The sequence below is a fragment of the Elgaria multicarinata genome, chromosome 8, assembly GCF_023053635.1.
Source record: "Elgaria multicarinata webbii isolate HBS135686 ecotype San Diego chromosome 8, rElgMul1.1.pri, whole genome shotgun sequence".
Taxonomy (NCBI): Eukaryota; Metazoa; Chordata; class Lepidosauria; order Squamata; family Anguidae; genus Elgaria; species Elgaria multicarinata.
In genome coordinates this window covers 68,039,110-68,051,679 of record NC_086178.1, presented here as the reverse complement: position 1 = coordinate 68,051,679, position 12,570 = coordinate 68,039,110, and the positions used below count along the sequence as shown (strand labels likewise).

General features: G+C 42.6%; 1 protein-coding gene across 2 annotated transcripts in view; it reads left to right on the top strand.

Annotated features, from left to right (window-relative positions):
* The window catches only part of SHTN1 (shootin 1), a 118,447-nt gene that overhangs the window by 35,377 nt on the left and 70,500 nt on the right, over window positions 1–12,570 (top strand). For both annotated transcript variants that reach the window (XM_063132709.1, XM_063132708.1), the window contains exons 5-7: window positions 6,220–6,388; window positions 9,172–9,269; window positions 10,587–10,668. In XM_063132709.1, coding sequence (XP_062988779.1) covers window positions 6,220–6,388; window positions 9,172–9,269; window positions 10,587–10,668 — 349 coding nt within the window. The remainder of the gene's footprint in view (window positions 1–6,219; window positions 6,389–9,171; window positions 9,270–10,586; window positions 10,669–12,570) is intronic.

The following is a 12,570-nucleotide window of genomic DNA, read 5'->3' as shown; positions in this document are numbered from 1 at the left end:
CATAGTGACACACACTGACAGTTAAGAGACTAGCATCTTCCTGTACGTCAAAAGCTGACTCACCCCGTAATATATGGTGACCAAGCTAGGCAGTTTCTCATATTTTCTGTTGAGATCTTTAAAAGTAAAAAGCACGTAGAGGAACTATTAGTGCAGGGTGACTGGAAAGATGTGGCATTTTCATAAATTATGGCTGAGGATTTGTGTTGGAAGATGAGAATGACTGTCAATATCTGCCTCTTGATACTGTGTGGTGTCTCTTCCAAGTAAACTAAGATTTGAATCCTGAAGTCATTTCAGGCATTGTTGAATATCGGGAGAACAGGAAGCACAAGTGCCTTGTGTCCCCTTTCTGATTCTTGATATACAGTAGGTCTTGCATCTCCCATCTGGAGATAAGCAAAATGTCCCTGCATTGCAACATTGGACATCTCATGGCAGAGAGTTCTTTAAAAGTTATATTTTAGATGATACAAAGAAGCAAAAAGAAAAGGAAATCGAAGGTAATGCTCCCTTAATGTCATCCCTGCTCCCAGGTTTCATAACTTAATGGCTCTGTTAAGACAACACACTAAGGCATGATGGTTAAGTGTTTTGAACTAACCATAATGGCTTAGTGTGTCGTCTGATGGGCGTTTTTCCAAACTATGGTGGCTACATAATTACGGTTCAACCACACGCACTAACCAAGCACTTCAAAAAGGTTAGTGGCCCTAACCATGGCTTAGTGTGTCATCTGTAAGGCCCCTGTGGTTAACCAAGTGCTGATAATAGAGTTCTGTGGCAAAAGCGGCTAAAAAAGCTGGTGCCACTCTTGCCACCACACGAGAGATCAGCATGGTCGAAATCTGCATAGCAAACACCAGAGGAAGTGGCAGCCAAGAGCCAGCTATCCGTCCCTGCCCAGAGCACACAATTTGAGAAGTGTGCCAAGGTCAAAGCTGTTTTTGAGTGAGAGGAGGTACAGAAGGGCAAGAGAATGAGGGTGCAGACGTGGTGAGAGGCACACTGTAGGGGATATCACAGTGGTCCGCGAGAGGGGGGTTTCCGATGGTCTCCTCCCCCATTCGGCAAGCTGTGAGGCCATGCGGTCTGCAGGGCCATCTGTCCTTGTAGCGAGTCGCCATTTTGCACAAAAATGGCGGCTCTGGGTCCATCCCCCCCGTAATACATGATGCAATTGTTGTTTTAATTGCTATATTCATTAATTTTAAGTGTATGACTTTTTCACCAGGCTTTGGTTGGTGGATTTTAGTATTCTAGCAAAAAAACATATGCACACAAAGTAGATCCCGGAAGCCCTAAAGACTGCTCTCCCTTGTAATATATTATATTATACTACACTATAACAATGATACCATACTGATTCTATTCTCTAGCATATCTATACATGCTATACTAGTGGCTTTGATGCACAAACAAAATTCCACCTGTTCAGGAGATGCTCTGTTCTTTGCTGAGTGTCCGGGAGTGCCACACAAGTACTGTACTGAAAGAACGAGGCAGCAATTTCTACTACAGAGTTTCATGTGTACCTTGAGCTCTAGAGCTGTCCAGATTCTGCAAAGCGATTCACTGTGCTAAATATTATCAAGATAATATAAGGAGGCCACTACTAGTCCTATTTTTCAACTTAAAGAGAGTGATGCCCACAGTATAGATGGGCCATTATATCTATAGTATATCTGTCCAAAAGATTGCATGGACTGGCTAAATACTAACTGGCTGGTTCATAATATGTATTAAATGATGATTTTGTCAAAAATATTTACTATGTAAGAAAATCCTCTTTGATCAGTTCCCTGAATAAGAAGCTGCATGTAAGTTGCTGACAACAGCACCATCATTTAAAAATGGTGTGTGTGTGTTTGTTATTTAATATATAATTTTGCTAAGGATCTGTGAATAAAGTGTCGCATTTGATCAAGAAATGCAAATCAATATACAAAACTGCAGATAGTTCTCTATAGAAATGGAGAACCACGCAAAATGGTTGTGTTGGCGTTACTAATATGCATTCCCAATACTTGAGTATGGAAAAACATGCCACGATCATTATCCTATTAATTTTCTAAGCATCATCATTATTTTTAAGATATAGAAATAATATAAAGAAACTTGCCCAAGCATGTCCTGTAATTCCACTTGAATCCATGTCTGAGAGTCCACCTGTTAGTTTAAAGATAGTCAGAAGCTATATTTCTTCTTATTATTCAAAAATATGTGTGAAGGACCCAATCTAGATTGGGAACCTAGTATGGAAGTTTGGAATCTTGAACCCTTCCCAGTCCCAATCTGAATTGGGAGCCTATGCCTGAAATTTGCATTGCCCCCAAATAATCCAGTAGTTTTAATGGATGCTTTTTTTGGTAGTTCATATTGCAGGTGAAAGGTTAGTGTTCTTCTACTCACCATACTAAAGTTCAAATCGGGATTGGAATCTTAGCATGTGCTTATTTTTGGATTCAAGTGGAATTACTGGGCAACTTTGATAGACATCAGTTCCATATCTTAAAAATAAGATTTTTGTTTGTTTGTTATACAGAGGTTTTTTGAAGGTAATGACTGTGACATATTTTTCCAGTTACATGTTGTGCATCATGAAATACAAAATAATTCAGAAAAAAGCCAGAGGTTTTATTGCTGGACAATTTATTCCAGTAACTGTCCCTTTCTCCCCCACAAAGGTGCATGATTGCAAGAATTCTCTCTCTCTTTTAAATAGCTCACAGAGCCTTCCTGCTCCAATTTCAGCATGTGTTCTCTGAGTTACATTGTTAAGTTCATGTCCTGATTCATAAGACTCGGCAGGCTGGCATGTAATGTGTCGGTGAGATATATATTGCAAAATGTCACAAAGTATGCCATTATGGTGGCATCTAGTGCCAGTTTGCAAAACAGAACAAGGTTGCCGATTGCTGCTGTCATTTTTATTATACGTTTACATTTGAGCCTGTGTTTATTAAACCTCTGGCGTTGCTGATCTTGAATAATCATGGTTGCCTTTAAAACCATAGCCTTATATTGAATGAAAACGCACATTCAAGGGCAATAATGAAATAAACGTAGGGAGTGTTAAAACAAATGTGGTGACAGTCTAGCATATGGTCTTGCTGTTCTGTGTCTTGTTGAGCTGACCTCCTTTCAAAATTGGTTTCTCTGGCTCTTTATGAAGACCTTTCCTTTTTTTTCCCCTTGCTCTGTTTTCTGCAAACCTTTTTTCTTTCAAATTCAGAGACTTGGTGCCGTAAATAAAGTAAGTAAAGTAAGAGGCAATGCAATTTTGAAACAAGATGCTGACTGAGTTTCATACAGCGCAGCAAACTTTAGCGATTCACGTTCAGTTCCACCCTTACTTCAAGAAACCCATTCCCTACCTCCTGCATTTCAGTAGTGCTTTCATTTAAATTCCAGCAACATCACAGCCCGACTTGGAGTGGAATGTTGCAGGTGCTGGGCACACGTGTTATCCCTGCACTATCTTTTCCCAACCTGGTGCCCTCCAGATGTTTTTTGTACTACAACTTCAACAAGCCTGACCCAGCATGGGAGTTGTAGTGCATTACAGCCGGCAGGCATCAGGTTGGGGAAGGCTGCCCTACATGGTCTATTCTGCAGTAGATTGCAGTAGCCCATCTTATATTATGTCATATATTATATTATGTCATATATTATGTCATCAGTGCTTACAATCTGGTTAATTCATTTTACTTTGTGGTAAATGTCATCTGTGTCCATGCTATGCTAGAGCAGCCTGCAGCTGTACCTCAGGTTTTCACTTCTCTATAGAGCTGCTGCACTGAAGAAAATGAGAAGAGTGCTGCAATGTATGGAGCTCTGTGTACACATTGGATCTCTGAAAGTGTTTGAATTATGGCAGTTGGAGAAGTAGAGGGTCTCCCGTGACTTCCCCAGTTTTAGCCATATTATGCCCTCCCTTTCGATAGTAGTAGTAAATAGTTCATTTGTGTAGGGCATTACAATAAACACATAACAAGAGCAAGATATATGTCAGTTTAAAACAATAACAAAACCTAGCAGTAAAGCATTACTCATCAAGGAAGTTCAACTTGTCACAGAATTTCCTCCTTAGAATTGCTGCTCTGAAAGCAATAAACCTTTTATTTATTTATTTATTATTTAGTTATTCATTACATTTATATCCCGCTTTTTTTCCTCCAAGGAACCCAAGGCGGCATACATAATCCTCCTCCTCTCTATGTTATCCTCACAACAACAACCCTGTTAGGTAGGTTGGTCTGAGAGTAGGTGACTGGCCCAATGTCACCCAGTGGGTTTCCATGGCAACAACTTAGCCACTACACCACACTGACTCTCTTTTCAGAAACCTGGGGCAATCTATCCCCCAATAAAAAATTGATCAAATACCCATCAGATATACCGGATGGCAGGTCTAAATCACTAAACAAGGCTATCCTTAAATCTTCATAAATTGGGCAGACAAGCAGTTAATGAGGGAGGTCTTCAGGCATGTTTAAGATAATCATCTTAAATGATAAATAATGTGGCCAGCGTAAAATAAAAGGCTCCAGGCCTCCTCTGCCCTTCCCATGTTATTCAAGCACTGTGCAAAGCAATACACACACATTATCTTGGTAATCCCTAAAACAACCCTGTAAGGTAGATGATGATGTACAGATTTGGGGGAGAGGGTTGATGAGGCTGATAAATATGTAGCGAATTGCTTGAGGCCACCTCCTGAGCCACTTAGTTTAAACCAGGAACTTTCGTTCTCCCAGCTAACACTATACCAGATATCCATAAATCTGGCTAATTAATTACCACATAAATGGCCACTACTTTTTTGTGGGGACATATTCTGGGTTTTCTCTAACCTATTGAATTATGGCTTCCATTCTGAATGTACTCTACTTCCTAGAAGCCCCAATGCAGGGTGGGACCCAAAGGCTTGCATGTAGAACTCCAAAACATGAGCCAATCTCTCCATAGCCTTCCTACCCTCAGAAAAACTGCTTCAGATTCTCTTTTGGCAATGCAAATTGCAGTCGTGGCCCCCACCACACTGATCTGGATCACTTGAGGGGGTGCAGAGGGTTAAAGCTCCCTACTCCTCATGCTAGAGTCCCAAAGAGCTTCAGCTATTAGGCAGTGTAGTAATAAGTAAACTCGGATTGAATTCTCCATACATTCTTTTGAGTGGGAAAAGGGAGAATGTACCTGCTAGTAAAATTTTTAAAGTTTGATTCTCACTTGGGCCTTAGCTAGACCTACCTCATAGTCCGCGATGGAGGAGGGAAGATCTCGCATTGTGATTAATGCAAGATCCCTCCTCCATTTACACGTGAGGCGCGACGACCTCAGGAGAGGCGTTGCGCCTGCTATTTTTTTTTAAAGAGAAAGGAGTGCATGAACGCTTGTGTGCTAAAGGTAAGGTTTTTTTAAAAAAAATATTTTTCCCACTCCCCCCCCCCTACCCCCAATGGGCACAGCGCTCCTGTGGAGCGCTGTGCCCTGTGCGTAGCTCCCGGCTCCGCAGCAATGGGCCACACGTTCTGCGGTCTCGGGCTCAGCCTGGGACCATGGAAAAAGTGGACCCAAAGGGGAGGGTGAAATCCCTGGACAAGGGAGGGATCATCCCTCCCTGATCCTGGGATCCCCTGTGCGTCATGTGGATTCACAGGGATGATCCCGGGGTTCGCCCCGGGATTTCCCTCGGTCTAGCTAAGGCCTTGGTCTTTGCTCTGGTTCCACTGTTTGCTGTGTTGTAGCTTTGGAATCTGACGGCATACATGTTAAAATAACCAAAACATAAAGAACTCAACTTGAAACAATGGCAGAGATGTACTTGAGGAATGTGGGAACACTATTTCTGAAAGCCAACTTCAGATACTATAGAAGCAGATCCGTGGCTTGCATCCAAAATGTCCCATTAGTCTGACAAAAAGAGCTTCGTTTGCAGGAAGGCAGCCTTTGGATGAAATTTGTCATTGAAGTTCAACCTTTGGCCGTCTAGATATTTTGGCCTACAACTTCCATCAGCCCTAGTCAGCATAGCCAATGGTGATGGATGATAAGAGTTAGAGGGCAAAAAAATCTGGATGGTCACAAGTTGCCCACTCCTAGGCCTAAGCTTGTTTGGTGCCCTTTAGGGTGACTGGCACATTTTTTGCCATTAAAAAGAAAAAAGAGAAATGGTGCAAAGATATTCTTCACAACGTGTATGTTTTACATTTGTAGCTAAACAAAGAAAATAAGACCCTGAAAAGAATCAGCATGTTGTATATGGCAAAACTGGGGCCAGATATCATTACAGAAGAAATTAACATTGACGATGAAGATCCATCCACAGATATGGAAGGTAGCCCTGGTGCTTGTGACTCAGTGCAATGCCAGCAGGTGATCAAAGGTGAGCCCTTGCCTCTGGATTAGGATGGGGTTGCTTTTTGAAAAAGTGAGCATGAATATGGAATATAAAGTTGCGCTGTAATGCATAAATGGTAGTCATATTTGACTGAATTCCTACACACACTTATTTATTTATTTATTTATTTATTTAATCATTAAAACATTTGTATCTTGCCCTATAATACAAGGATCTCAGGGCAGCGTATAGGTAAAACCATGCAAACAATATAAAATAATAAATATACACAGCTAAAAACAAATTAAACAATTCATAAGTTAAAACTAGTATAGAATTTAAAAACAATAAAACCAATTTAAACAATTAATACTACGTTCAGGCTTGGTGAATTTAGCCATCAAAGCCTTTGTTAAAAAAAAAAGTCTTAACTTGGTGCCGAAATGAACCCAGTGTCGGCGCCAGTCTGGCCTCCAAGGGGAGAGCATTCCACAGCCGGGGTGCCACAACTTAGAAAGCCCTCTTCCACGTCCCACACTGCAACATGATGGATGCACATGCATTTTATTTTGCCATGTATACAAATTGGACTAACCTCTAATTAGCAGCTGGCTCCTGATGTATACAGCTTCTCCTTTCAAATATATAAATGGGCCCAATCCTTTCCCATTGTGAATATGTTGAAGAAGAAAATTCCATCTGCCTTCTTCACATTGCATACATACTTTGTGCTTGCATTTTTGTAAACAACAATAAAATGTCTCCTGCAAAGTGGCATAAACTCTGCAGCTTAGCTGTAAGCTAAAATCCACTTAGCACTGACCTAAAATAAATTTCTAATGTGGATAGACCAATAATTTCAGATTCTATAATCCTACTTTCAGAATGATCTTCCATAAAATCATGATTGTAGTATTTAGCAAAAGAGTTTCCTGTTTAAATGATTTTAAAAAAAAAAGAGAAAAGAAACTGGTCCAAAGAAAAAGTTATTAGCCTTAAGTCTTCTGCCAGAAAAGCCTGTGTTAGGGTGCAGTTCAAATAATGCCCAAAGGGCTATATCTTGACAGCCATTCAGAATTTTTTCTTTCTTCTAGTTACTCCTTGTTGTGAAATGACTGTTGTTTCTCAACAGAACTGTTTAGTTTTAATTTAGATTAATGCTGGTTATTTTAAAACTGGATTAGGCTTTTAAAACGATAATTTTAAAATGGTTTCTGCTTGGTTTGCTGTTGGTTTTATATGCTATGTTTTTGTGGATTTTATATTGATTTTTAATTTTATTATATGTTTATATTATAATTTTATTATAATTACATTGTGTTAACCTTCTTGAAATTACTATATGGCCCTTAAAGGCAATATATATAATAATAATTTGTTTAATGTGATTGCTAAATGGTAGTATTACATAAAAAGTAATTGCTTGCTGTCCCATGGATGCTGAGAATCTCTTTAAGCAGGGATTGCCGAGTTGTGGTTTATGAACTACCAGTGCATTGTAGGAGCCTTGTTGCAATGATTGGGTTCGGATGACATAATAACCCACAATGTGTTCAATAAACCACAATGGTTTATTTAACCCATCATGGGTTATCGTGTCATTTGTCCATGTCTGCAGTAAGGGTTATTTAAACCACCATGGCTTATTGTGTTATCTGGTGCTCTACAGTGAGTAATTAACCCATCATGGATTAAAGTGACAGCCGAATGCAGCTACTGACACTAGGGGCCTTCCTAGACGAGGTTTAGCCCGGTGCGAGGCCCGGGCTCCTGCTGTGGTTAAACCTTCCCTTGGCCCGGGATAACCGGATCCACTTTTGGGCTGGTTTTTCCGCAGCCCTGGGCTGAGAATGGGGCTGCGGAAAGTCTAGCAGTTTCCGTGACTTTTCCTGGCTGTTTGCTTACTTGCGAGTAGCCAGGAGAAGCCGCGCACTGGGCACAGCACTCCATAGGAGCGCTGTGCCCATCGGGCCGGGGGCGAGGGAATCGCGGGGGGGGGGAGTGATGGGGGCCATGGGGGAAAGAGCGGGCCCAGCAGGAGAGATGGGGGGGGAAGAGTGGCGCCAGGGTGGGGAGATTGCGGCTGGGGGGGTGGAGGGGGCATCGGACCTGGCGGGCGAGGCGAGCAAGGGGGCGAGCGGGGGGGCGGACTGGCAAGCGGTGGGCATCAGACATTGTGAGGTGAAATCAGCGGCAGGGGGAGTGGGGAACCCTTTATTTTTTTTAAAAAAACCACTTACCTTATCGTTGGTGCGTTCCTGCACAAATGGTCCCTTTAAGATTTTTTAAAAATGGGTGACGCGACAGGGCTTTCCTTTCCCCGTCGCGTCTGATGTCTGGATAGGCGCGACAGCCCATGCTAATTGTAGCATGGGCTCGCCGCGCTTGAAGGCCGGATTCAAAGGTAGGTCTAGCAAGGCCCTAGGTTACAGATGATGGGCATTAAGGACACAAAACATGCATGGGGTTCCAGTGTTGTTTTGGAACTAACAAATAGTTCATGAGTCCCCTTTGGAATAGATCTTCTCTAAGATAGGCTGAGAGAAGCCTACGGTCCTGTAGAACTGATTTTATAACATAAATGGGAATTCAGACTATGAGGTCCCTGAAATGAAAATCAGACTAAGAAAGGATTAGACAAGGCAACCTGACAGAAAAAGCAACTTGTAATAGTATCTGCATGTAAGGCACCTGCATTCTTAATAATTTAACAACCTATTGATGCCAGATTCTTCAGCTTTTCTGCCAGGGTATTTCTATGCTTACTGTCTGTGTTTGTTTTTGTCTCAAATGAAAAACAACTCCCACCATCACTCTTGAAAATGTAGATCTACGAGATCAAATTATATCTCTTCAGGAAGAAAAGAAGACCATAGCCATTGAGCTGGAAAATCTGAAGAGCACATTTGTAGAAGAAATTGTTGAAGTAAGTATTGTGGAAATAAAACAAAGTCGGTGAATTTAGTCTAGAGTTTTTGTGCCTAGTTTTGATGAAGTATTTGAATGCTACCTGGTGTTGTGCTTTTTATTTTGGTTGGGACTCTTTTTGTTCCCCATTTCCCAGATCTCCTTTAGATGAATAATTATATGCTGGTATCTAGAAAGAGGAGTATGGTTGGTAAACAATACTTCGTGATGGAATTTGAGTATTTGGGTATTCAGGTCGATGGACTTAATTTGTAACTAACCTCCAGTGAAGCCACATTCACTGTAGTAGTTGGGGATAGGGAATCCCTCCTAATGACCTTCTCCCAAAATGCAGCTCCAGGATTTTGGAGCTTTTTGCGAAGGCCATCAGTTGGCCCCCATAATCAGCAAGAGGAGGCCATGACAGAGTCTGAGAGTCAAAAGCACTCTTACTTTGCAGGGCTGAAAATTGGCAAACTCTGTGTTTCCTGTATAATGCTATTGTATTATGCTGAGCATAGCTACATCCAGAATATTAACTATATGTTTGTGAGTCTCCTGGCCCTTGATTCCCACAAGCAATCTTGGGAGGGTCTGAAATTCAGTGGTAGAGTATTTGCTTTGCATGCAGAATGATCCAGATTTAGTCCCCAGTATGTCCAGGTAGGACAAGGAAAGAATCCAGCCTGAAACCCTGGAGAGCCGCTGCTAGTCAGTGTTGACAACACTGGACTAGATTGACTTACGGTCTGAGTCTGTTTAGGGTAGATTTCTATGTTCCTAATCTTGCTAGCTAGTTTTAATTTTTTATATACAATGACTTAAGAATCTTTTTGCTGTACATGAGTAGCAAAGTATTTATTGATACTTCCCAACTCCCAGTTGTTGTTAAATAAAAGCACTTAAGTATTCTAGCTGGAAGCAAGTCCCATTTTAAATCAACAGCACATGTCCCAATAAACTTGCTTAGGATTGCATAGTTAACTAGGAAATGAATGAGCAACAGCTTCTTGTAACTTCTTAGAAACTATTAGAACATTCGCAAAATCAGCTAAGAATATTGAAACACTCTGTGCTTGCAATCTCAATGGGCAACTGTTAATGAAATATTATTTTTTCATATAGGATAGGTGACTAGATACATTTATAGCCAAATTTAGTGTGCTAGTGCTTTGGTTGTCCTGATTATCTCTATTGTTAGATTGTAAGCCTATGCGGCAGGGTCTTGCTATTTACTGTGTAATCTGTACAGCACCATGTACATTGATGGTGCTATATAAATAAATAAATAAATAAATAAATAAATAAATAAATAATAATATATCCTCATTTCCAGGTAAACAAAGTCAAGGGAGAAAATGCAGCTCTGACAGCAGAAGTTCAAAAACAACAGGAAGTGTTGGAAAAATGTAATCGAAGTATGTATGCATGCTTCATAGTCTCTTTCTGCTTTTTGCTTTCTCATCACTAGCATTTTGAGAGCTATGTGGCAATTCTTCTATATATAGTAAGACTAAAAACAGAAAACCAAACTTAGGGGATAACTGTACTAGTGTTTAACAGATTCTACAGGCCAGAGCACATGTTAGATTTCCCATGGAAATTCTGCCCCTGAATGTTCTCCTTCTAGTGAACAATCCCCCCAGTTATAATGTCCAAAACTACTCACTGCATGAATAGTTGCAATTTTCTTGCAAATTTCTACACCTCACTCTCTGAGCCAGGTGGCTACTAGTTAGGAGAGTTTATCCATGCAGTTTGTGCTCTGATAGCATTACCTGATGTGAATCATGCAACAATTGAAGAAAGTTCTGCCTTTGCTTTGCTGTGATCACCAGAGACGGGCCCATGGTTGTTAACCACTCAGAGAGCTTCAGCTAATGGGTGGTATAGAAATGAAATGAAATCAAATACATGGTCACAGATTCTATTTGAGCTGCTCAGAGCTTCTGGCACTTTTTTCCATAATAGCTCACATGTGCAAAACAGGGCTTGGCCCCTCAGAATCTACTTTGCACTAGCAAAGTCTTTCCATAGTGATGATACCGTATTAGTCATTTGTGACAATGGGCCTTGCTAGATGAGGCCTTAGCGCGCTTTGAGACCCGGTTTCCCTGCTGTGCGTCCACATGACGCACAGGGGAATCCGGGGTCAAGGTGCACTGAAGCCTCCCTTAGTGCGCCATAAGCGAAGTCGCTTATGGTGCGCCTTTTCCGCAGCCCCGGCCTGAGGCCAGGGCTGTGGAACGTCTAGCGACTTCCGTGGCTTTTTGCGGCTACTCGCTTACTCGCGAGTAGCCGCAAAAAGCCACGGACTGGGCACAGCGCTCTTACGAGTGCTGTGCCCATCAGGCCAGGGGCATCCGGGGGGGGAGATGGGGGGGAAGGCCGGACCGGCAGGAGAGGGGGATGGCGGAGGGCGAAAGACGCGACACACGAGAGGGCGAGGGGGGGCGGAGGGCGAAAGACACGACACACAGGAGGGCGAAAGACGACACACGGGAGGGCGAAAGACACGACACACGGGAGGGTGAAAGACGCGACACACGGGAGGGCGAAAGACACGACACACGGGAGGGCGAAAGACACGACACACGGGAGGGCGAAAGACACGACACACGGGATGGCGAAGGGTGACACACGGGACCGGGATGGGGAGGGAGGGCTGATGGGGGGGCTTAAGTAAAAAAAAAAAAAACCTTACCTTGTCCGGAGTCTTCGGGGCGCACGTGGCCCCTTTAACAACAACAACAACAAAAATGGCCGACGCTGCAGGGCTTCCGCAGTCCCTGCGCGTCGGCCATCTAGGAGGCGGGGTGGCGCGAGCTAATGTTAGCACGCCGTCGCCTCGCCTCCCTGCCGGCTTATCCCGGCAGGTCTAGCAAGGCCCAATATGTAAAGTGACACCAGCTCTTCCATCTCCTGTGTAAGGGGCAATTTGGGTATGAATGATGTTTGTATGGCCAGGACTAAAATACACTCTGGGGCTTAGAGCAGAATCAAGCACTGGCAGACGCAAGACAAGATGAGGTCCAAGAATGCTAGAGCACACTTTCAGAAAGCAAGTGACGGGAATTCAGTGAAGGATCAGGTGAAGGTTCCATAGAGGGTGCCTGGCCTACAGCAGGAATATTGTAGGGGTGTGCACTCTGCACCGGAAAGATCCGGTAACCGCAAACTTCTGCAGAGCATTTGATCTTCCAAAGCGGAGAATGGCCGCCTCTAAACTCAGAGAATAATTTCAGAGCGGAGACGTGCCCAATTAGAAATTATTGGAAATTATTTGACCGTTTAGTGCGTCGAACCTCACATGGCCTGTC